The sequence below is a fragment of the Hippopotamus amphibius genome, chromosome 1, assembly GCF_030028045.1.
Source record: "Hippopotamus amphibius kiboko isolate mHipAmp2 chromosome 1, mHipAmp2.hap2, whole genome shotgun sequence".
Lineage (NCBI taxonomy): Eukaryota > Metazoa > Chordata > Mammalia > Artiodactyla > Hippopotamidae > Hippopotamus > Hippopotamus amphibius.
The window spans coordinates 114,185,795-114,211,554 of record NC_080186.1 but is presented as its reverse complement, the minus strand read 5'-3'; the positions used below and the strand labels follow the sequence as shown (position 1 = coordinate 114,211,554).

The following is a 25,760-nucleotide window of genomic DNA, read 5'->3' as shown; positions in this document are numbered from 1 at the left end:
TTCGTCACTCACCCCTCCCAGACATGTCCACATTGTCTAAGTCACATAAAAAGAGGAGCTTGACTGGGGATTAAACCACGAGCAGTTTTAATGGCCTGGTTTTCTCCCTCCCATTTCCCCCACTGTTAGTATTATTATTACTACAAGAATAAAGGATTCCTGAGAGCCTGTCCCCTCCTCTCCCCAGGACCCCCTCGACAGGACTCGTCTCCACCAACCCCCCCCCCCCCCCGATTTCTGGGGAAAAAAAAAAAAGTGAAAAGGCACTGCAGGAGTGGGGGGGCTTGAGTGCCAGGAAGTCTGAGGGGGGCACTAGGGCAAGGCCCAGGCTGCCATCTGTGCCCACAGGGTTGAGGAGCGTGCCCCTGACCACGACCACCCCGGCACGGGGCCTTCCCGTCCTCCCACCCGCCCCGTCCCACATGGGGGGCTGCAGCAAGCGAAAAATTAGTGTTGGGCTCAGAAAGAAGGAATGGAGGCCCCACTCTACTAGGACCCAAGGGCCAGACCCAGGGGGGGCCCTCAGGTAACGGCCATTCTCAACAGCTCGTTTGTCCTTGGGGGTCGGCAGGAGAGGCGCTGAACACATGAAGTATAACGGCCTCCGCGGCCCGGGGACCGGGCGGCAGCAGTGACCCAGGCTCCCGAGAGAGAGAGAGAGAAAGAGAGAGGGGGCAAGTCAGTCCCGGCCTGGGCTCTAGTTGTCCCCGCTGCCCCCTTGCCGCGCCCTGATGAACGCCATGCCGTGCGTGCGGAAATGGGTCTTCAGGTTGAGAGGGCTGTCGCAGCTCTTGCCACACACCTTACAGGTCAGGGGGCCCCCAGAGGCCGGCACGGGCGACTCTCCCCCCTCGGGGTCAGACCTGGAAGGAGGGGGGGCGTCTTCCTCCCCATCCCCCAGGCCCAGGGCACTGGCACTCCCCACCCCCCGCTTCTTCTTGTGGCTGATGAAGCGGTGCCGGCTCAGGGAGCCGGGGGAGGCGAAGCACAAGCCGCAGTCGAGGCACTGCTGGGCGCCGCCCTCCACCCGCAGCCCCGCCAGGAGGCTCTGCTCGGCCGAGCCGCTGCCCCGGTAGCGCAGGGGGCCGTGGCCGCCCGCCCCGGGCCCGCCCCTGGGGGACTTGGCCGGGGGTGTCGTGCTGTCCGGCTCCTCACTGCAGGAGTCCGAGGACTGGCGGCGCTTCCGTCCCGGGCCCTGGAGAAGAGAGGGGAGGGTCGGGGCCTCGGCGTCAGCCCCCGCCGCCCCCCGCCCCCCCGCCCCCGCGCGGGCTCCCGCGGCCCGCCCGCCCGCGGCAGGCTGGGCCCCCGCCTACCTGGGCTCTGGCACCAGGGCCCCGGGCCAGGGCGCTCCCCCGGCCAGGGGACTGGGCCCCGAGCGGCAGGCCGTGCCGGACCTGGACGTGCTTCTCCAGGATCAGGCGGCTGCTGAAGGTGCGTTTTCCCTCTGTGCAATACCTAGAGGGGAGAGCGGGCGGGTGGGCGCAGGGGCACAGCCCAGAGACCGAGGCTCGTGGCTTGAGCAGAGGGAGGCCTCAACCGTCGGTCCACTCAGACCTAAGAGGCAGGCGGGAAGGCATTTTGGGGAAGCAGGGCTGGGGGCATCCTGCCGGACAGAAAAGAGGAAGGGGGCGAGGGGGCGGCTGTTACCTGCATGGGTAAACTCGCTTGATGCCCTCGTGGTTGACCCGGACGTGGCGCCTCAGGCTGGGGGCGGAGCAGAAGGAGCGCTCGCACAGGCGGCAGGGGAACTTCTTCACCGACTAGGAGAGCGGGGGGCGGGGACCCTCAGAGCCGGCTCCGCCCAGGAGCCCCTCCCCGCGGCCGCACGGACCCGCCCCAGGGCTGCCCCTCCAGCCCGCCCTGCTCCCGGGGGGCGCCCCTCACCTTGCCATGCTCCTTCTTCATGTGACCCACATACTCGTCACGCTCCGGGAACCAGGAGTGACAGAGGCCACAGGTCCAGCCTCCAGGGCCCCCACCCCCGCCCTTGATGCCTTTGCTCCCCAGTTCTCGCTGGGGCCGCTTGGTTGGGCGAGGGGGCTCAGGGGAGCTGGGCAGTTCTTCCTCTTCTGAGGATGAAGAAGATTCCTCAGTAGCGGCAGCTGCTCCTCCCCGAGACACAGCCAGCTCCTCAGGCTCAGTCTTGGGGGTCAGAAGGGCACCCCCGGCCCCTTTCCCAGCAGTCTCCTCCCCTGAGCGCCCGGACTGGTGGGTGTTCTGTGAGAGGGAGACAAGGGGCGATGGCTGGTGTGCGGGAGGGCCCGGCTTTGCCGGAGGCCTGGTTTCTCCTCTGCTCCCATTTCCTGAGGGTGTGTGACCTTAACCCCGGGGTCAACACGGCGGAGCACCCCACCTCCGTCCCTTGACTCCTGTACCTTGAGGTGTTCCAGCATGGTCCTTTTTTGGGCGAAAAGCAGAGGACAAGATGGGCACTTAAAGACGCTGACACGCTGGGGCAGCAAGTGCTGATCGAAGTGTGAGGAGAGGAGGGGTTTGTGAGTGAAGACCGTGTCACACATGGCGCACTTGTAGATCATCCTGTGTGGGTGGAGAGGACAGTACAGACATCCTGCCCCATTGAGGCCCAACCCTCCTCCACCCGCCCCTCCTCGCTCCCTCCCCAGGTCTCACTTGGCCTGCTGCGTGTGGAAACTAGGATGCTGGGTGTAGAGGTGGGCGTGGGCGCTGGGTGCAGACTTGAAGGCCATGGGGCAGATGGGGCACTTGTGGAAAACCTCGCAGTGTGACGTCTGGATGTGGGACTTGATGGAGTTCACACCCCCAAACACCACTGCACAGCTGGGGCACCTTGGGGAGTAAGTGGGAGGCGCTGCGGTGAGGTGCGGGCATCTCCACGGCTACCCCCAACCCCACACTCATTCTCGGGGACCGGGTGGACTCTGAGAAGTTAATCAGCAGTGGAACATGCGCAAGTAGAGGAAGACGCTGCAGGACCCGGTTCCCCAGGGGAGGCCTGCGGAGGCAGAGCTGGTGCAGAGGTGGCCCTGCTCGCTCCCTCTCCGTGGGGAAGGAAAGAAAGGTAGAGAGCGCTCAGGCTGCATCTGCCAACACACCAGGGCTGAGCGATTCAGCAGGAGAGGGGGGCTCACCGTGCGAGGCCGTCTAAAAGGCTGGTCCCAGGAGCCATGAGACCACCAAGTGCAGGAGGAAAAGGGTCAAGAGGCTACGGGGAGGAGAGGTGGGAGGCACCTGTATCCTACGCGGCGAGAGAAATGCAGACAGGCCTCCCGGAGATGGGTCTGAAAATTGGCTTGCAGAAAGTTGCCCCCACACTCAGGGCAGACGTGCGGAGGTCGGTTCTTATGCATGCGCTGGTGGGCACCGAAGCTGCAGCGATTGGGGAGCATCATGGGGCAGGCTGGGCATACCTGTTGAGGGGGTTGAAACAAGGCGAGTCTGTGAGGAGTGGCCTGTCCCCCATTCCTTCTCCTAACCGAGCCCCCACACCTTCCTAGATCCTGTCCCCATGGCACCTGGCCTTCCCCTTCCCAGGAAGGGGCTGTGAAAGGCAACTCACATTGCTGGTGGCCCCAGGGGCGGGGGGCCCGAGCTGCTGGAAGTGGGCAGCCATGCCGGCCTTGTCCCGACACTGCTCCTTGCACTCCAGGCAGCGGAAGCACGTGTAAGCAGAGGGGGCGGGGGCGGCAGGCGGCTCCGTTGAGAGCGGCAGCACGGGGGCCTCGGCGGCAACTGCAGTCACAGCAGAGGAGGTGACGGCCCCATCACCCTTGCCCAAGGCAGGCAAGGCTGGAGGTCCGAGGGCAGGTGGGACAGCCAGCAGGGGCGTGATGTCCGGCTGCCCCACCATCTGGTCCAGGGCCACCGGCCTCATGACCAGGTGCGAGCACTGCATGACGAGCCCCTTGTCCTTGTGCTCCCGCGCGTGCAGCAGCAGGCTGCACTTGTTGAAGAAGACCAGGCGGCGGGCGCAGTGGTTGCAGGTGACCTCGATGCGCATGCTCCGGCGGTCATAGTGTCGCGCCAGGCTCTTCTCCAGTGAGAAGGCGTCCCCACACTCGAGGCAGCGGTAGCCTGTGGGCGGCAGGGCCAGCCCGGCCTCTGCTGGGGGACTCAGGTTTGGCCGGTAGGCAGGCAGCAGGTTCTTGCTGTTGAGGATCTTGTTGAAGGCCTCCACCAGGCTGGACTGGGTCCGTGAGATCACGGTGCCACCCCCTGCCCCCGGCCCAGTGGCCGGCTTAGAGGGCTGCACCATCACCACCGAGGCACCGTTCACCTTCTGCCCCCCAGTCCCCAGCCCTGCCCGCCCCTCAGCCTTGGGCAGGGCTTGGGGCACCAGACCCAGCACATTCTTAGCCATTGTCTTAGGGCTGGTGGCAGTGCCTCCAGGCAGAACCACGGCTTTGCGGGCCACGCTGGCCGCCATCAGCATGGCAGTACTTGCATTCTGGATGGTGGCCACGGGCAGCACGGTGCCCTTCAGCCTCGTGCCATCACCCAGTTGGACACTCACCACCTTTGGACCCTCAGGGGTTGGGGCTGCGGGGGACAGCTTCAGGAGGCTAGCCTCCGCCAGGAAGCCCCCTTCGGCCAAGGGGGCAGGGGGATCAGGGTCTGAGGGGACCCGGGTTACAGTCCTTGTGATATTCCCACAGGATGTTTTAATGGTCTTGATCCGCACCTTGAGGGGCCTAGAGGAGCTGGAGGAGGCAGGGGAGTCATTGCTGTCCTCGTCTGCAGCCTCGGCTCCACTAGAAGGACTCTGGGGACTTCCTGGGGAAGACTTGTCCACTGGTCCCTCATCCTCTTCTTCCTTTAGGGGCTGACAGCTGGGCACTTTAGGGGAGGCAAGAGGACTCTGGTGCCCTGGAGACTTCTTGAAGAAGGACACCCCTGCAACCCGGGAAGGGGAGGTGCTGGTAGGGATGCCCGTGGCCTCAGGGCTAGAGCCTGAGCCTGGCTGGGCTAGGCTCTGGGGATGAAGAGGGCTGCAGCTTTCCTGCTTCAAGGCCCCCAGCAGTGGGGGAGAACCGGAGGGCAGCAGCGCCGGGCCATTCTCCCGGGCCAGTTCAAAGGGAGAGGGGAAAGGAGGTGGGGTCATGGCCCCTTCCCGAGGTGGAGAGGGTGCAGAGGGAGGAAGAGGATCGGGGTGCTCCCCTGGCTCAGGCCCAAAATGAGCAAAGAGGTCCAGGGGAGCTTTGCCTTCCATGGATTTTTCTTTCCAGGTACCCGCACTGGGAGGAGCTGGAGAGTGCGGGGTTCCTGGAAGGGATGGCTCAGGGCCCCCATAACCATTTTGCATCAGACGAGGTCCCAAAGGCCCTTCCTTAGTCACTCCCCCAGCCCGGGCCCCTTCCCCTCCTGAACTCCCAGCCAAGGACTCGGACTGCTCAGGACACACAGTGTTCTTGACAATGACGCTGACTGCTGAGACGTCTGGTGGTGGCAGGCCATGGTCAGAGGCCTGGGTGGGAACCCCAGGGCCATCCCCAGCAGCTGCTGCTGTTGTTTCTCCAGATGCACCTCCTACACTGGGTTCCGGCTTCCCTGAGCCTCCTGGCCCCTCATTTTCTTCTGGCCCAGAGTGAATGGCTTCATTTGCATCAATGTCAGGGATGTCAAAGGCAGCAAGGAGGTCATCAAAATCAGGCGTCTTCATGTCCCCCATGGCAACAGGTCCCAGCCCTGAGAAAAACAGGAAAAAGAGGGAGAAACTGAGACCTCTCGACACAGGAACGCTGGACCTCCTCCCGCAGGATCTCCAAAGTCATCCCCTCTCAGAACCTACACACACACTGACTTGGGTACAGCTCCACCATAGTGCAAGTCCTAGAGAGCTGGTGGAGGCACCTGTTTTGCCAATCCCTAAAACTGAAAGGAGTGTAGCGTGCACATTCCAGGGAAGACACCAAGATCCAGAGAAAGCAAAGGGAAAGAGACTTCTCATAAATACAGAAAAGAGATACGGGAGTAGAGACGGAGGGAGTTCAGTGCGCATCTTAGTTAAAACCAACCACTCCTGTGCCAAGCACAGAATCAATCAATTAATCAATACTATTATTGAGGAGGAGGATGTACACAATGCTCTAGGTTTAAGGGCTCATTCATGGCAGCATGGGAACCATTCATATTCTTCATGGATCTTCTGGAGGTTCACAGAGATCTGAAAGGCCATGTGGACAAAGGGCCAGTGACTTAAGCCACGATGCAAGAACTGATCCTAGTTCCAGCCTTATCAGTGGCCTGCTGTGTAAGCAAGCGACTCCGCTGCCTTACTCCTGCTGTCTGAAAGAGGGGCAAGTAATCTGTGTATCATACGCTTGTTCTGAGCATGACATGAATCATAAACGTAAGAACCAGAGCATGATTTATTATTACAGCTGGGACAGCAAGGACATGCCAGGCCAAGAAAGAGCTGGGATGGAATAAGCACTGGAAATCTAGGGCTGGGGTCAGAGACAAGAGTCAAGGGTTGTACGAGGTCAAGCCTTGGCCACTTGGGGTCATTACTGGCACCTGGAGATCTAGCTTGGTTAACAGGGAGAAGTGGGCTCAGGGAAGTTGCCCAAGAAACCAAGATGGAAAGAATAAGACATAGGAACAGAAAGAGACAAAGAGAAGAAACAGGGGAAAACCATGACAGCAGCCTGGTCACAAGGGCCCCAGCCTAGGCCTCTCCTGTCACAAACACCTGCTGCTCGCTCACCTATCTTCCCAAGAGTGCCTGGCCCGCCCCTAGCCAACCCCTCCTCCTTCCCTCCCTCCCTCCCTCCCCCATCTTGCTCTCTCAGGGCTAAAACTCCAGGGTATGAGCTTATCCAGCACAGCTGCCACAATGGGGAAAAGCCAGGCCCCTCATCCCTGTCATTTCTGCTCTGAGCTCCTCACCCCAATTTATCCCCAACTCACACTCCTCACCCTTTTCATTTTCCCTTGGCAACAGTAGCCCAGGAAGTCTCACCCAACCCCCACGTGTCCCAGTACAAAAAAATAAAAGGTCCCACAAGACTTATGTGGCACTAAAACAACAAGAAGGCCAGCCTAGAGCATGTGGGGGGCCCAGGTCTGTTTCCTACCCGTTCTTCCCCACAAGTGCTTCTATATCCAGGAAGAAGCAACCGAAGAAGTCTCTTTCCTTCCACATTCCCTGCCCAGGATGCAAGCCATTTCCCAGGGCCAATTCTCTCACCTCTTTCCAGCCTTTAGACTGTAACTGGAGATAGTCCCAGCAGGTGGCAGCTGGCATGGCTGGGACCAAAGTGGGGGTGGAGGGAGAGGGTACCAACTAGAGGAAGAAAGGGGAGTCCTCCCTTCATCCCCCTCTCCTTAATTCTACAGGATCTGGGTTTTAAACAAAGCCCCCCACCCCTTGCCTCTGCTCTGCTGGATTGCTAGAGCCCTCCCCTGCCCCGCACCCTCCCAACCCTGAGAGGCCTGAGCTACCTTCTGGCCCTCAGAAAAGTGGGCTGGTGGAGCACAGATCAGCGGGGACTATGAGAAAACATCTGCGAACTCGCCTCCCCCAAGCAATTCCCCCTTTGGCGTCCAAGTGACTTAGAGGTCATCGGATAGCCAGGAGCAGACAGTAGATCAAGCAGCAGAGCTCAAGGCCGAAGAGGCTTCTCCCCTCGCCCCACGGCCCAGGCCTTTCTGCGGCTGCTGAGACCTGCCTCTTGGGCTCCAGGCCCCCTCCTTCCCTCTGTTCTTCCCCAAAAGCCAAAGGAAAGGGCTGAACAGGAAGAGGATGAACTAGCCTGGGTCGGGTGGGGGCTCCGCGTCCCTTTCCCTGGCCCGGGGCCTGCTGCGCAGAGGAGGGCGAGGGGCCGGCGGCCGGGGGCGATTAGGCTGCCGCCAAGCTGGGCAGCGGGCGGAATTAAGTCCCTGCCATCTGCCGAGGGCCGGCGCGGGGAGCACGTCCAGGGTTGCGGGGAGGGGGCGGGGTGTACATGGGAGAAGCCAGCGGGGAAACTGAGGCGCGCCGCGCTTCTCTAGCTCTCACCCACATGCGAAGGGAAGGACGGGCCTTGGCCAGGCCAGGCCCTCGAGGAGCCTCGGCGCAGCACCTCCCGGCCCAGGAATACACGCGAGCAGGGGAGGCGTGGAAAGGAGTGGGGAGGGGACAGTCTTCGCCTGACTCGCAGCTCTCCAGCCGGGGTCCGTCCCAACTCCGACCTCCTCCCCTCCCTCCCTGCGCAGCGCAGCCTCCTCCCCCCGCGGACTCCCGAGGCTCTCTCGAGACTGGGGAAGAATCGGAAGGCGTGCCGCGGCGCGGGGCTCGAGCCTGAGTCCCGCCCGGGCCCAGACGCTGACCCGCGCCCAGTCGGGGTGCAGGCTCCGCTCCGGCCTGGCCCAGGTCCCCCGCCCCCACCCCCGGACATGGACACCATTTTAGGTCGCGACATCCTGCAGCTTCCAGTCCCCGGGCCGCGCTTCGGACGCCTCCTGGGCTGGGGTCGCCAGGAGTTGGGGACCCCGACCCTCCCTCCATGTTTACCCTGCTAGGGGCTGTGCTTTCAACAGGCGGGGAGTTTCGCCCACAGGCCCCAAGGAATGGGGGCGGTGTTGGGGCCCCGGGAGAAGCCATCCCGGGGGGCGGCGCGGAGAGGGGGGGGTAGTTGACCAAGTGGGGGAGGGGCGGGGGTATTTACCCGCCCCCCCAGGGGGCGGGGCCGAAGGCGGGTATTTACCCCAGGCACGCTTACTTGTTCCGCTCCCAGTGCGGGCCGAGACCCGGAGGTCTCTTCCCTGCTCCGGCCGCTGCCGCTGCCGCCGCCGCCGCCGCCGCCCTCCCCACGACCGCCGCTACTTCCTGCTTCTCTCCCGTTCAGCCTCCCCCTCCCTCAGCTCCCTTCGCGTTCCCGGTCTGGGCTGCCCGTTTTCGCACTCGCCATTGGTCAATGTCCCCGTCGTTCAGTACTGCGCCCCGCCCAGCTCTGCTCTGGGTTGGTCTTAAATACTGCCGCTCGGAAACAGCGCCGCACAGCCTTCCCAGCCTCATTGGGCAAGAAGCCTAGTCCTTCTGGAGATGCTTCTCCCCATTGGTTGCGCCGGCCCTCATCTGTGCATCTCAAAAATGATTGGCCTCCGCTACTGTCGCTTAGAAAGAAGCCAATCTGATTCCCTGCTCTTCTACTGCAGGAGGGGACTATCCCAGGTGCGTCTCCGCCCCCTCACTCTCTATTGGCCGCGATCCTCGAAGCCTGCAGTTCACTTATGCAAATTTAGAGAACTCTTCTGCTTTTTATTTGTTGGGCACTTTGAGGAGAACCTCGTTGGCCCTGAGTGGAACCCGGATATGTTGCTCCATTTGCGCTGTTTTCTCCAAATCTAAATCCCAGTGTCAGTCATGCCGTGCAGAAGTCACAGAATGGGACGTCACCGAAAGCATCACGTCATCTGCTTGACCGTTTCCTCGCGGTTTTCCCACTGTCTAAAACGTCATATAATCTGGGTGCATGGGGTCCTCGCACGGGCTAGTTCCTGGGCGATACGTCATCCACTGCTCCTCTCTCTGCAGGAGGGCTTGTAGCGGGGGCAGGATTTTAAGTATGGAAGGAACCGGCACCTGAAGCCTGGGAAGGGCTTGCAGACCGGAAGTAGGGGAGAGGTGACGTTAGGGTGCTGGCGTGGCCTGGGCCATTTCTAAAGGAATCTTAAAGCGGCACTATGGTAGGCTGCCTGAGCACAGGGATGGGGGAGGGGGAAACGCGCCCCATATCCATTACCCATTTAAGAGTTCTCCTTTTCCCCGCCCCCAGCACGGGGTAGGGGGTGGAGTCGAGGCCGATTTTCCCGCGCTTTGTTGTCCCTCCCCCTGGAGGCGGGGGAAGGGGAGGGGATGATAGGAAAATGAGTTACCTCGGTACTCTAATCGGCAAGAGCGTGTAGAATTCGTGGGCAAGTGCAGCTTGCCACCTCGCGCACATTCTAGCCGGCCGGCGAGCCTGCACATCCTGCCTTGCACGCAGCCGCTGACAATCTGGATGTAGTTATTAAGATAGTTCTGTTACCCCGTCCAGGACCCCTGGACCCAGGACACTCTGGCGCGCGCTGAAAGTTTGCGTGGGTAATAGCGACTGTAATGAGGTGTCAATCAGAACCTCTGGATGGGAATATTGGGGCCACCACTTATCATATGATTCCATTGGGCAAGTCGCTCAACCTCCCCGAACCAGTTTTCTCATGGATAAAATTGGGATTATAATGCCCACCTGGCATGATTGTTTTTGTGAGGATTTGAAGCGTTTAGAATGTAAAAGTGCTTTGTAAAGCGATTGGCAAATGGGATTAGTGCCCCTCTCTCCGGCGCCGTCTTTCTAAAGGCTGCCTGAAATTCCTCCAGCTCACAGTGCCTCGTCCACCTCTGAACAACTAAGTATAACCGCACACCAGATGTAGCCCACTGGCATTCCATTCTCATCTCCCCTGAGTCTTCCTGTATAATAGGTCCCACTTACTATGTGTGCGACCTATTATAAGAATTTATGTATAGTAATTCATTTAATCCTTACCAAAACCCTGTGAGCGAAGTGCTATTATTAGCTCCATTTTACTGAGAGGGAAACTGGCCCAGACAGGTTAGGTCACTTACCCAAGGTCGAAGGCAGTGGAGTTGAAATTCTCAGAGTCCAGCAAGCTAAACATTTTTCACATATTCCTTTGCCAGGAGGGCTCTGGATAGGTTTGTGCTTCAATTAGATACACTAAATGTATTTACAAAATATTTTAGTTCAACTAATATTTCTTGAGCACCGTCTATAAGTAAGACTGTTGTGGGCACTGGGGATACAGCAGTGAACAGAGTAGACAAGAATCCCTATCCTTGTGGCATGTTCATTCCTGTGGAGAAGACAACAAATAGGATAAATCAGTGAAAAATATATAGAAACATGTTAGAAATTGCCGAGGAGAAAAATAAAGCAGGGCTAGCAAGCCATGAAAAGACATGGAAGAACTTTAAGTGCACATTGCTAAGTGAAAGACGCTAACCTGAAAGGGCTATGTACTGTATGATTCCAACTATGTGACATTCTGGAAAAGGCAAAACTGTGGAAACAATAAAAAGATCAGTAGCTGCTAAGGGTTCGGATGGAGGGAGGGATGAATGGGAGGAGAGCAGGGGATTTTTAGGGTAGTAAAACTATTCTTTATGATACTGTAATAGTTGATATATGACATATATTTGTCAGAAGCCCTAGTGTAAGATAAGGACTTTAGTTAATAATGTATTAATATTGATTCATTAATTGTAACAAATGTACCACTAATACAAGATGTTAATAACAGGAGAAACAGGGGAAAGGAAGCATATGGAAACTCTCTGTAATTTCTACTCGATTTTTCTATAAACTTAAAACTGCTCTAAGAAATAAAGTCTGTTAATTTTTTAACGATGTGAAAAAGCAAAGCAGGGAAGGAGGACAAGACGTGTGAGTGTGAGGAGGGATGCAATTTTAGATAGGGTGGACAGTGAAGGCCTTTCTAAGAAGATGGCATTTAAGTAAAGGCCAAAAGTTGTGAGGGAGCCGTGCAGCTATCTGTTACAAGAACATACCTGGAAGAGGGAATAACTACAGGGTTTTGAGGTGGGGGTGTTCTCCAGAGAGGTAAGGGGGTGGGAGTAGTGAATCAGATCGTGGGATGCTTTGGAGGCTAATGGAAGGACTTTGGCTTTTTCTTAAAGTGGGATGGCTTTTTCTCAAAGTAGGATGGGAAATGACATGGTGGCCTTACTTATCTTTTAAAAGGGTTGGATGTGGGGTATGAGAAAAAGAAACTCAAAAATTGGAGGCCTGAGGAAGTAGAACAATGACGTTGCCACATCCTGAGTTGGGAAGACTGCAGGAGAAGCAGGTTCTGGTGTAAGGTCAGCAGCTTAACATATATATGTGTGTGTAGATATATATATTTGAGAGATATGAATTTGAGTGTCATCAGCTTATAGATAGTATTTAGAACCTGGGTCTTTACACTACAATGAAATATCAGAAGGAGAAAGTTAAAAATATATATATCTTTAAAAATTACATCAGGGACTTCCCTGGTGGCACAGTGGTTAAGAATCCACCTGCCAATGCAGGGAACATGGGTTTCAGCCCTGATCCAGGAAGATCCCACATGCTGCAGAGCAACTAAGCCCAAGCGCCTCAATTACTGAGCCTGTGTGCCACAATTACTGAAGCCCGTGCATCCTAGAGCCTGTGCTCCACAACAAGAGAAGCCACTGCAATGAGAACCCCCTGCACCACAACAAAGAGTATCCCCTGCTCTCCACAACTAAAGAAAGCCCACACCAAACAACGAAGACCCAACACAGCCAATAAATAAATAGTTTTTTTAATTATAGCAAAAAAAAAATACTTAGGAATAAACCTGACCAAGGAGGTGAAAAACTAATATGCTGAAAACTACAAAACATTAATAAAAGAAACTGAAGATGATTCAAACAAATGGAGAGATATCCCATGCTCTTTTTTTTTTTAATATTTATTTATTTAGGCTGCTCCGGGTCTTAGTTGTGGCACACGGGATCTTCATTGCTGCATGCAGGATCTTTAGTTGCAGCATGTGGGCTTCTTAATTTCAGCATGTGGACTCTTAGTTGTGGCATGCAAGTGGGATCTAGTTCCCCAACCAGGGGTCAAACCCAGGCCCCCTGAATTGGGAGTGTGGAGTTTTACCCACTGAACCACCAGGGAAGTACCCCCATGCTCTTGATTGGAATAATTAATATTGTTAAAATGGCCATACTATCCAAAGCAATCTACAGATTTAATGTGATCCCTATCAAATTAAGCATGACATTTTTCACAGAACTAGAACAATAACCCCAAAATTTATATGGAATCATAAAAGATCCAGAATTGCCAAAGCAATCCTGAGGAAAAAGAACAAAGCTGGAGGCATAGCTCTCCCAGATTTCAGAGAATACTGCAAAGCTACAGTAATCACAACAGCATGGTATTGGCACAAAAACAGACACATGGATCAATGGAACAGAATAGAAAGCCCAGCAATAAACCCACATACCTACGGTCAATTAATCTTCCACAAAGGAGGCAAGAATATACAATACCACTTTCTCTTCAGTAACTGGTGTTAGGAAAGTTGGACAGCCACATGTAAATCAATGAAGTTAGAACACACCCTCACACCATACACACACAAAAAAACTTAAAACGGCTTAAAGACTTAAATATAAGACATGATACCATAAAAATCCTAGAAGAGAACATAGGCAAAACATTCTCTGACATAAATCTTACCAATGTTTTCTTAGGCCAGTCTCCCAAGGCAATATAAATAAAAGCAAAAATAAACAAATGGGGGGCTTCCTAGGTGGCACAGTGGTTGAGAATCTGCCTGCCAATGCAGGGGACACGGGTTTGATCTCTGCTCCAGGAAGATCCCGCATGCCGTAGAGCAACTAGGCCCGTGTGCCACAACTATTGAGTCTGCGCTTTAGAGCCTGTGAACCACAGCTATTGAGCCCATGTGCCGCAATTACTGAAGCCCACATGCCTAGAGCCTGCGCACCACAACGAAGAGTAGCCCCCACTCACCACAACTAGAGAAAGCCCACAGGCAGCAATGAAGACCCAACGCAGCCAATAAATAAATAAATAAGTGTATTTTTAAAAATTGAAAAATTGAAAAAAAATTTAAAAATTAAAAAAAAAATAACCAAATGGGACCTAATCAAACTTATAAGCTTTTGCACAGCAAAGGAAACCATAAACAAAATGAAAAGACAACCTACGTACTGGGAGAAAATATTTGCAAATGATGCAACCAACAAGGGTTTAATTTCTAAAATATACAAGTAGCTCATACAACTCAATAACAAAAAAAACAAACAACCCAATCAAAAAATGGGCAGAAGGCCTAAACAGACATTTCTCCAAAGAAGACATACAGATGGTGAACATGAAAAAATGCTCAACATTGCTAATTAGAGAAATGCAAATCAAAACTATAATGAGGTACCACCTCACATTGGTCAGAATAGCTGTCATTAAAAAGTCTACAAATAACAAATGCTGCAGAGAGTGTGGAGAAAAGGGAACCCTCCTACATTGTTGGTCAGAATGTAAACTGGTACAGCCATTATGGGAAACAGTGTAGAGGTTCCTCAAAAAACTAAAAATAGAGTTGCCATATGATCCAGCAATCCCACTTTCGGACATATATCCAGACAAACCATAATTCGAAAAGATACACGCACCCCAGCGTTCATAGCGGCACTATTTAAAATAGCCAAGGCATGGAAGCAACCTAAATGTCCATTGACAGATAAATGGATAAAGAAGACATGATATTAAAAAAAAAAAAGATGTAGTACATATGTATCGTATTCCAGTATCCATAAAAAGAATGAAATAATGCCATCTGCAGCAACATGGATGGACCTAGAGATTATCATACTAACTGAAGTAAATCAGAAAAAGACAAATACCATATGATATCACTTACATGTGGAATCTAAATATGACACAAATGAACTTATTTACAAAAGAGAAACAAAGTCACAGAAATAGAAAAAGTTATGGTTACTAAAGGGGAAAGGAAGTAGGGGAGGGATAAATGAGGAGTTTGGGATTAGCAGATACAAACTATTCTATACAAAATAGATAAGCAATGCGGATTTACTGTATAGCACAGGGAAACATTCAAAATCCTGTAGTGAACCATAATGGAAAAGAATATATATAATATAAATATTATGTATATATATAGTATGTATATAACTGAATCACTTTGCTGTACAACAGACACTAACATGAAACTGTAAATCAATCATACTTTAATAAAAAAAATAAAATAAAATCTGAGTCAGCGTGAATGAGATCACCAAGGGAATGTAGAGAAAAAGTCCAAGGACTGAGCCATGGGGGAACTCTAAAGCTTAAAGGTCAGGGAGGTGAGCAGAATCAGTAAAGCAGACTGAGAAAGATCAAAGAGGAAGGCGGGAACCAGGAGAGGGTTGTGTCCTTGAAGTCAAATAAAGAATGTTTCAAGGAGGAGGAAAGAATGATGACCTGTCAGATACCTCTAGAAGATCAAATAAGATGAAGCCTGAGAACTGACCAATGAATTAAGCCAAATGGAGGTCATGGGTGATGATGGTAAGCACAGATTAGGTGGATTGAGGGCAACAAAAAATTGCATATAGAGGGCTCAAAAGAATGGAGGAGGGGCTGTTAAAAAGGAGAAAAGGAGACAGTGACTGTAGACGATTCTCTCAAAGGAGGAAGGTGAGAAATGAGGTGCTAACTGGACGGGAAAGAGGGGTCAGGAAAGGACCATTTCAAGACGAAGAAACTGCAGTATGTTAGTACACTGGTGAAAAAAGATCCTGTAAAGAGGAAAAACTTACACTGCGGTAAAGACACAGAGAAAAGTTCCCAGAGCCAGGTGCTTAAAAGGGCAAAGGGTGGGGTCTAGTTCACAAACGGAGGAACGTGGATAGTTCACTCATCATAACAGGATAGAAGGCTGCGTAAGTGGGCACGGTGAGGAAGCTGTGGAAAGTCTCTCCAGTTGCTTCTGTTATCACAGCGAAAGAAACAAGATCATCACCTAAGAGCTCACGAGGATGGTGAAGGAACTAGAGGTTTGAGGAGAGAGAAGGTAGAAAACAGGCATTCAGGAGAGAGGAATGGACTGGGAGACTGAGCAGCCAGCGGATTAGAAGGCTGATTTACAAGGATATTGAAATCAAGAATTATAACTGGAGTCGTGTAGGAGAGAGCGACAGAGTGGGGTAGGGGCAGTAGATGGCTGCAACAAGGAGAGGTGGTGGGTGGTATCATCGTGTGTGCGCTTGCATTTCTGGCTCCGCAAAGGTTCCCTCTTAGCCTTTCCTGCACAATAGTTACTACTATTGTGCTTCTACTGAAACAGGAGGGAAGGAGGCAGGGCACAACCTTTGAAAGAATGACATAGCCCAAGGACATAACATAAACTGATTAGAACCAAATGGGTCCCAGATGGCAGACAAGTCAACTTCCAGGTGCCATGACAGTTCCAAGGCCGACCAAGAGGATAAAAAGTGGGCGGTGGCCCAATTCTGGAACACTCCGCCCACTCATTAACCTATGAGATTACCCACCCTTACAAAAACTGACAACCCCCATACCCTGGTGCCTTTTGCATCTTCTGAGATGGCCCACACTCTGTCTGCAGAGTGTGTTTCTCTCTAAATAAATCTCTAAATAAACTTCTTACCTATCACTTTGTCTCTCACTGAATTCTTTCTGTGATGAGACATGAAGAACCTGAGCTTCATTAAGTCCTGAAACCAGGTGTGTGATCTCAGTTGGGAGATCTTGGGTTTTGGCCAGGTTTGAGTCCTGGCCGCATGGGTTCAAGTCCCAATCTGGGTTCAGGCTCGGTTCAAGTCCCAGCACATGGGTTCAAGTCCCAAGCTGAGGTGCACGGTTTCACTACCACCATTGACTTCTTTTGCCTGCTCTTGACATTCTTGTAAAAGAAACTATAATATATAATTTTTTGTATCTAGCTTCTTTCAGCATTTTGTTTGTGAGACTTAATCATGTTACAGTATTAGTTTATTCTTTTTTTATTGCTACATATTATTTCATCTATGAGTAAGCCAAAATTTACCCATTCTACTGTTGACTGTATCCAGTTTTTGTCTATAAAACTACTACGGGGACTTCCTCGGCCGTCCAGTGATTAAGACTCCAAGCTTCCACTTTAGGAGGCACGGGTTCACTCTCTGGTTGGGGAATTAAGATTCCACATGCCACATGGAGCGGCCAAAGGGGAAAAAAAAAGTAAAAACTACTATGAACATTCTTATATCTCTATTTTGGTGGACAGGTGCACTAATTTTTCCTGAGTATATCCTTAGATAGAGTGGGTCTAGATATGTGTGTCTCCTTTTACAAGGTAGTACCAGCTTTCCTAAGTACTGCAGTTTATACTTCCACCAGCAATTTTTGTGTTCCAGTTGTCCCACAGTATCTCCACCAGCACTTGGCATTACCAACCCTTTTAGTTTTAGGTGTTTTGGCGGGTGGGTTGTGGTATTTCACTGTGGTCTTCATTTGTATTACCCTGATGAAAAATGATGTTGAGCACCTTTTCATTACTCTTATTGGCCATTTGTATCAGTTCTATTGTAAAGTGCTTTGTCCAGGTTTTTATTGGGTTTTGTTTTTGTTTGTTTGGTTTTGGTTTTTTGTTGTTTCTGTTTTTGGGGTGTCTTTTTTTTTTTTTTTTTGCCTTGCCTTACAGGCATGCAAGATCTTAGTTCCCCAACCAGGGATCACCCCCATGCCCTCTGTAGTGGAAGTTCAGAGTCCTAACCACTGGACGGCCAGGGAAGTCCATTTTGTTTGTTTGTTTTTGTTTTATCTTACTTTGCTTATTGATTTGTAGTTTTTTATATATTCTTGACACAAGTCCATTGTCAAGAATGTTGGGACTTCCCTGGTGGCACAGTGGTTAAGAATCTGTCTGCCAATGCAGGGGACATGGGCTCAAGCCCTGGTCTGGGAAGATCCCACATGCCACAGAGCAACTAAGCCCATGCCCTACAACTACTGAGCCTGAGCTCTAGAGCCTGCAAGCCACAACTACTGAGGCTGACTGCTGCAACTACTGAAGCCCAAGTGCCTAGAGCCCGTGCTCCACAACAAGAGAAGCCACCACAACGAGAAGCTGGCACACTGCAACGAAGAGTAGCCCCCACTTGCCACAACTAGAGAAAGCCTGTGTGCAGTAACGAAGACCCAATGCAGCCGAAAAATAACTTTTTTAAAGTGTTAATTCCAGATACTTTCTTCCAATCTGTGACTTGCTTTTCTACTTTTTTTTTTAAGATTTTTTTTTGATGTGGACCATTTTTAAAGTCTTTATTGAATTTGTTACAATATTGCTTCTGTTTTATGTTTTGGTTTTTTGGCCACACAGCATGTGGGAATCTCAGCTCCCTGATCGGGGTGGAACCCACACCCCCTGCACTGGAAGGCGAAGTCTTAACCACTGGACCAACAGGGAAGTCCCCTCTACCTTCTTAATGGTGTTTTTTGGTGAGCATAAATTCTTAACTTTTTTTCTTTTGCAGTGAAATACACATAACATAAAATTAACCTTTTAAACTGAACAATTGAGTGGCATTTAGCCTATTCATATTGTTGCGTAACCACCACATCTATCTAGTTCCCAAACGTTTTCATCACCCCAGAAGGAAATGCCATACCCATCAAGCAGTTGTTCCCATTCCCCACCCTCCTAGCCATGGGCAACCACCAACCTCTGTTCTGTTTCTATAGATTTAACTATCTAGATATTTCATACAAATGGAATCATACAATATATGACCTTTTATTTCTACCTTCTTTCGCTTAGCAGAATGTTTTCCAAGTTCATCCAAGAAGTTATTAATTTTGTTTTTTTTTGTATGTGTGCTTTTTGTTTGTTTGTTTTGGCTGCACCTTGAAGACACTCAGGATCTTAGTTCCCTGACCAGGGATGGACCCCATGCCCCCTGCAGTGAAAGCTCGAAGTCCTAACCACTGGACTGCCAGGGAATTCCCAGAAGTTTTTAATTTTAATAAAGCTCAATTTTTCAACCTTTCTTTTATGGTTAGTGTTTTTCATGTTCTCGTTAAGGTCAAGAAACTTTTTTTTCCCTAGAAGCCTTATTTGTTTTACTTTTCACATTTAGGTTCACAACCTACTGTGATTTAATGTTTGTATATGGTGTGAGGTTAAGGATCAAAGTTCATTTTTCCCCCATGTGGATATTCACCACTTATTGAAAAGATCATCCTTTCCCCCAATGAATCACAATGGAGTAGTACTGTTCTTTTTTTTTTTTTTTTTTAATGGTACGTTTTTTGAAGGATGGGGGGCCATGCCATACAGCATGCAAGACCTTAGTTCCCCAACCAGGGACTGAACCCGTGCCCCCTGCAGTGGAAGAGCAAAGTCCTAACCACTGGACTGCCAGCGAGTTCCCAGTATTGTGTTCCTGAACTGGACAGTTCCAGTAACCTCCTAATAGCCTCCCAGCTTTCTGATCATGGCAACGATAGCAGCCTCCCAGGCAGACTGGTTCTGCCATGTTCTGAGAATTATTCATGGAAGCCCAGAGTAGGGCCCTCTCCTACAGCCCTTCTAATAACTTTGTAAACATCTAATTCAGTACATTCCTTTCTCCTTAAAATACCTAGACTGGATTTTGTTTATGGTACTGAACCCTGACCAATCAAGCCCTCACAGTTGTTTGTCCTCAGTGCTGTTGGTGGCATATATTACTGCCTGGAGCTTATTTCCCTGCAACTGCCTTGTTAAAGGGTAGGTGTGACTATGGTAACTAAGAAGGGAAAAGCTTTCCTGTGGTTTATTTTAAATTGTTGCCACCTAAGGGAAAACAGAGCCACTGAAACTACCATATATGCATGTACAGAGTCCATTGAAAAGTCCCCTTGGCCCCATCCTCCCCACTCGACAACGCTCTCATTCAGGTAGACTTACTCTTCAGAAACTAGAAGTCCTCACACCCCCAGACTCTAACACTCCCTCTCCAATCCACACCCTCTCCCTGGGTGACTTCATCCACAAACATTTATCGCCTTGGCCTAACAACTCTGCATCACTCACTCAGATCTTTCATTGAGTTCCAGGATGCCACTGGAAATACCACAGGCACTTCCAAGGCCCCATAATGAGAACCAAATTCATTGCTTTCTACCAAACATTCTCTTGTTCCTGGATTTGCATCTCAGGGAAAGTTACCACCACTAACTGGCACACAGAAACCTGAAAGTTGTCTTTTACTCAACCCTCTTTCTTATCTCCTGTGATGATCAAGGTTTGTCAATTCCACCTCCTGAATATCTCTCAAATCCACCCCCCAAGCCCACTCTCATAACCCTTGTTCCAGTCACTATCATGTCTAGCCTGGTTGTTTGCAACAGATTCCTCATCCTTGCCCCACCCCAAATGAATTTTTTTTCTATAAAACAAAATTAATCATATTCAAATGCTTAAAACTCTTCACTCTCTCCAATTGCCCACATGATAAAGTCCAAACTCCTTGGCGTGTATGAGGGTGAAGTATAGACATTTTACATCAACAAAAACGGAGAATTTACTACCAACATATCTTCACAACAGGAAATTTACAGGATTTTCTTCTGGGAGAATAAAAATTATCCCAGAAAGAAGATCTGTGAATTAAGAATCTGTGAGAAAAACAATCAGTAAACTCACGAGTAAAGCTAAATCAACACTGCTTATAATATGGCAATAATGATAATATCTGATTTACGTGGTTTAAAAACAAGACAGATTTTTGGGGTATAGAGGGTACATTGTATATACTCATTTATTATTGTTCTTTTATGAAATCTACTGAAATGACAATAAAGAGATTTTTGAAAAGACATTAAGCTCCCAAAGACAAAGAGAATGGAAAAGACAACAGCAGCGTAATATCAGATGCTAAAAAAGCAGATGAATGCGTGTGACTGACCAGACAGATCAACGACAACTGAATTCTAACTCAGTGGGCAAAGCTGAAGAACAAGCTGGTTACACTGCAGATGCAGAACCCCCATGATTATCAGGAATCAGCAATACCAAATACCTCTGAAGGGGATGATAAGTGTGGGATGAAAAACTGGAGAATTATTTGAAAATCTGTTTAAGGAGGGGTGTATTCCAGTCCACACAGCAATTTGACTGCTCCTTCTTCACCATAGCAGAAACCTGGAGGTTTATGCTCCAGAGAGGGCAGGAATATTATTCTAAAAACAGGAGACTGAAAGAATATTTACACCCTATATTCTGAGAACCCCAGCCCTTTCCCCCAGCTCAGTACTCAGAACACTAGCAATCAGAACTATAGTCTCCAAGTAGGAGAATGGAATAGGTTTGCTTTGGAGAATCTGATCTAAAGATACTCACACTAGGGGTTCCTCCAGGAAAAAGCCTGGCCAGATCATCCTACAGAAAACCTCATAGCTAACAGCTCCCTAGAAAGGCTCAAAAATATTGTCTCCCACACATCCTAAGAAAGTAAAACGTAGCTGTGACTGAGAGGGTACAATTCTGCCCTGCCGTTCATCAAGCTGGGGTAACAGACACAGAAAGCCAGCAAAGTTAACAAGAAATACTATTTTCCCCAAGCTATGTACCAGTAGAGTTCATAACAACCCCTTTCTGTGACTACTGTTGTCTTATGCACTGAAAAACTTTGTTCTCTAAAACCATAAACTGTAAGAAACATTGCTCTTTGAAAGCATATCAGTAAGAATGAATCATTCTTTTGCCTGAAGGATCCAAGTCCCATTGAGACAGAGAAGCAGCCTTGATTTACAGCCCAGGTGCAGAGCTTTAGATAAGGGGTTTCTGGGCACAGTATTCTTTCTACATCAATGTTTACTTCATAGTCCAGACCTGATATTAACCTCTTTACACAGATCCCTATTTACTTTGAACCTCTAAGAACACTGTTTCATTTAAATTTCACCTAAGCTTCACCCTTGCCCCCAATCCTGTAGCACACATATCTTTTCTACCGATTCGTGAGATGCCTCACGTTTCATTTGGTCTGTGATCTCCCTCACTGCCACAGGCCACTAAACCCATGCTGGTCCTTGGCTGGTTAGGCTAGAACGACTCTGTTAAAGAAAACTGGAGGGTTTGATCCATCAAAGCAAGAGAGTAAACCAAGAATGAAGTTCAATGGAATATAGAAAATAGGATCCAACACAGAGAAGCAGCCAGGAGAATCCCCAGGATGACAGTGAAGGGAGATCACGGGGCAAAGAGGCCAGAGAAGCTCCAGCAGGAGGCTCCAGGAAAGACTTCCACGGGAAAGTGAGAGGGACTGATGATTTCAGAGGAGATCCAGACAGTTGGAGAAGAGTTTGGGGTCAATTAGTAACAGCTAGAGAACGAAAAGCAAAAGCATTTCAAGGAAGAGAAAGTATCATATTGATTCATCTGTGAGTATCACTTGCATAGTCAAAATAATGTACATTCTGAACAGTCCTTTAACCAATGACATTGGTAAAACAGGGGAGGGAAGAGGAGGACATTAAACGGCGGAGTCTTTGTCTTGCATTTTAGAAATCAGTGCATGATACTACTAAGTAACAAGTCAAGTAGTCACTATGTGTTATTTACAGATATGAAAAGAGAAAATTAATAACAGACCAGGTACAAGATTTGAAAGTGGTTTCTTCTAGGTAGGATGAAAGGGCGAGAGTGGGCCAGGATGTGTCGTTTACAAGTATTATAAACTGTTTAACTCCAAATTATGTGCGTGTGTAACTAAAAGCAAAAACAAAACTAAAATAGGGAAAGATAGAACTAAAATCTGGGGCATAACTACATATTGGTTGGGAGGGATTGATTAAAGTTATTCTAATGTATTTGTTTTGATATATTGATTGATTTTTTTTTTTTTTTTTTTTTTTTTTTTTGGCCACACAGTGCTGCATGCAGGATCTTGGTTTCCTGACCAGGGATCAAATCCATGCTCCCTGCAGTGGAAGCTCAGAATCCTAACCACTGGACCACTGGGGAATTCCCTTAATTGATTACTTTTGATTGATAAATGTTCATGTTAAAATTTTTAATTTAAATAGTAATGGAAGCAGAGCGCGTAATGTCCAAATGTAAGAAGAAAAAAAAAAGAATAAGGGGAAAAAACATCAAATAGTCCAGAAGACAAGAAAGGGGAAAAATAAATAGGAAAATCTGGACAGATTAAAAGCACAAAATTTTTTTGCTAGAAATGAACCCAGTGATAGCATAATCACAATCAATATAAATGGAGTACATTATCCAGTCAAAATACAAACTTAGTTAGACTAAATAAAAATTAATATCCAGCTATGTGTTGATTACAAGAGACATACCTAAAACATAAGAAAAAAGGTTAAAAGTAAAAAAATAGAAGATAAATATGTGCCAGGCAAATATCTAACAAAAAAAGCTTGTGTAGATATAGTAATATTAGATAAAATAAAATTTATGACTAAAGGTATGAACTAGAGATAAAGAGAGCTGCCACATTGATATGTTTTAATTCACCACAGACATAATTATAAACTTATATTTCTTAATAATACAGCTTCAATTTTATAAAGAAAAACTGTCAGAACTCGCAGGAGAAATTGACAAATCCACTACAATTGTGGGAAATTTTAACATTTCCCTCAGTTAACTGATGGATCAAGAAAAAACATGTTTTTCAGTAAGGATATAGGAGATATGAACAACAGTTAAAGGTCTGACCTATAGAACTTATCTAAAACCCTGCAGCCAATAATTGGGGGCACATATTCTTTTCTGGTACACATACAAAATTTTTAACAGATTTACTGAGATATAACTGACATAAAATAAGCTCCATGTATTTAAAATGTACAATACGATGTTTTGATTTAGTATACATCCATAAAACTATCATCACCATCAAGATAATGAACATACTCATCAACCCCAAAAGTTTACTCACGCCCCTGTTATCCTGGGTGGCAGCATAAACCTGCTTAAAGATTACATTTTCCACTCGCAGCTAATTGTGACCATGTGACTACATTCTAACTATGCATGTAAACAGAGAAAAAATGTGAGTAGTGTTTGCTGGATGGATCTTTCAGAAAAGCTCCTTGAAGGAAGGTCAGACAGCTGGCATATACTCTCTTTAATTCTGTTGTCCCTTTTTCCTGTCTCCCCTCTTGCTGTTTCCTGTCCAGAGCACAGACATGATGATTGAAGGATCCTGTGATTTGGAGGCACACTGAGGATGGAGGCTAAGGATTATACAGTTACAGGGAGTCTGACAACCTGATGAGTCCCTGGGGATGCTACGTCAGCCCTGAGCTGTCTACACCCAGACTTTATCATCTGGCAAGAAAAACTAAATTCCATCTGGTTTAAGTTTCTGCTATTTCCAGTCTCTGTTACAGACATAAATGCAATTCCAAGTTGATACATAGTTGGTATTGGAAGTGGTGTAGTGCAGTAACAGTATCTAGAATGTGATATTAGCTTAGAGGAAGTTTTCTCCCCAAGTGTGTAAGGAGGATCCACTCCCTTGCAGCCTGGGAAGCTGGTAACCCTTAGTATTTGCTAACCACTCAATAGAATGGCTGTTCATTGTATCTTAGAAAGCCATTAAGAAACGTATTGTGTTCTGCCTCCTTTGCAGCTTTTAGCAAAGTTCTGCTTGAGACACGAAATCAGGCTTGGACAGTCTGTAAATATTAAAAAAAAAAAAAAAAAAGGAAATAATAATCTGCTAAGTAAAGTGCTCTCTACTTAGGGCCCACAGATGCACACAAAATCAGGAATATAAAAGTTGACTGAGAGTCTCAATTAGATGGAGTCTGCTGGATTGAAAAAGTCAACTGCTTCTCTAGCTTCCAAATGGAAGCAGTTCAGAATGGTAGCTGCTAAACAGTCACCCTGCCAGGTTCTAACAGTGTGGCCCCAACCCTTTCTCAAGCACCTTCTGTTAAGAGGTCTGTGCCTACCCAGTGCAAGACTCCCAGCAAAACAGTGTTACATTCCTCTTCAAACCCTGAAGAGTAATTAAGGAGGATGGTCAGAGCACAGAAACCAACAAGCAAAATATGAGTCTTTAGGCTTAATATGATATGTAAGATCTTTGGCCATAGTAACTCATGCTTAAGAATTGACTGGACCCTACTAATTATTTCAAGAAGCTATGTTAACAAAACCAAACAAACAAAACCCATATCTGGCCTGCAATGGCTATGGCTGTAAGCCAAAACAGCCTGAATCTCCTACACAGAAGTGGCTCCCTCTAGAGGTGGCTGCCAAAGCTGTGTAGCCCTTAAAGAGGGTGTCACCCACAGGTGCCTGTTCAGATGGGCCATGAAGGATGATGGACAAGAAACAGCCTCTCTGAGGACAGAGCAAAGGACCATGGAAAACAGTGAGGATTTTCCCAGGGGGCAGAACCAGGGGAAGCCAGATAGACCAACTTACTCCTTTGTTGGGGCAGGTGGTCTTTGACCTTCAGGTTTGATATACACTGATGTTCTGGTTATCTATTGCCACTCCAAAATTTAGTGGGTTAAAATAACAATTATTTGTTGGGACCTAATCAAACTTACAAGCTTTTGCACAACAAAGGGAACCATTAAGAAAAAAAAAAGACAGCCTACGGAATGGGAGAGAGTACTTGCAAATGATGCAACAGACAAGGGCTTAATCTCCAAAATATACAAACAGCTCATATAATTCAACAACAAAAAAACAAAAACCCAGTCAAAAAATGGGCAGAAGATCTTAATAGACATTTCTCCAAAGAAGACATACAGGTGGCCAGTAGGCACATGAAAAGATGTTCAATGTCACTAATTATTAGAGAAATGCAAATGAAAACTACAGTGAGGTACCACCTCACAAGGGTCAGAATGGTCATCATTAAAAAGTGTACAAATAACTAATACTGGAGAGAGTGTGGAGAAAAGGGAGCCCTCCTATACCATTTGTGGAAATGTAAGTTGGTACAGGTGGAAAACAGTATGGAGGTTCCTCAAAAAACTAAAAACAGAATTACCATATGATCCAGCAACCCCACTACTGGGCATATTCGTGGACAAAACTTTAATTCAAAAAGATACATGCACCCCATGTTCATAGCAGCACTATTCACATTAGCCAAGACATGGAAACAACCTAAATGTCCACCAACAGAGGAATGGATAAAGAAGATGTGGTATATGTACAATGGAATACTACTCAGCCATAAAAAAGAA

The 25,760-nt window shown here is 48.6% G+C and overlaps 1 protein-coding gene across 3 annotated transcripts; it reads right to left on the bottom strand.

Annotated features, from left to right (window-relative positions):
* Positions 1-70: 70 nt before the first annotated feature.
* On the bottom strand, positions 71-9,544 carry ZNF687 (zinc finger protein 687). Of its 3 annotated transcripts, none has more exons than XM_057723074.1 (9): positions 8,667-9,544; positions 3,539-5,664; positions 3,211-3,389; positions 2,632-2,808; positions 2,376-2,538; positions 1,885-2,217; positions 1,648-1,760; positions 1,314-1,455; positions 71-1,195 (listed from the first exon to the last, which is right to left on the bottom strand). In XM_057723074.1, exons 2-9 carry the CDS (start codon positions 5,645-5,647, stop codon positions 698-700), a joined length of 3,714 nt encoding a protein of 1,237 aa, XP_057579057.1. In that variant the 5' UTR covers positions 5,648-5,664; positions 8,667-9,544; the 3' UTR covers positions 71-697. The 3 variants fall into 3 exon arrangements, with proteins under 3 accessions (XP_057579057.1, XP_057579047.1, XP_057579067.1); XM_057723064.1 differs by having other exon boundaries at positions 8,682-9,543; XM_057723084.1 differs by lacking the exon at positions 8,667-9,544 and adding an exon at positions 7,169-7,264.
* Between the last annotated feature and the right edge of the window lie 16,216 nt (positions 9,545-25,760).

Coding starts and splice junctions, on each gene's coding strand:
- ZNF687 (XM_057723074.1), bottom strand. CDS start 5,647: ATGGGGGACATGAAGACGCCTGATTTTGATGACCTCCTTGCTGCCTTT. Junction 2,218..2,375: donor CCATGCTGGAACACCTCAAG/GTACAGGAGTCA, acceptor TCCCTCTCACAG/AACACCCACCAGTCCGGGCG. Junction 1,761..1,884: donor TGAAGAAGGAGCATGGCAAG/GTGAGGGGCGCC, acceptor CCGCTCTCCTAG/TCGGTGAAGAAGTTCCCCTG.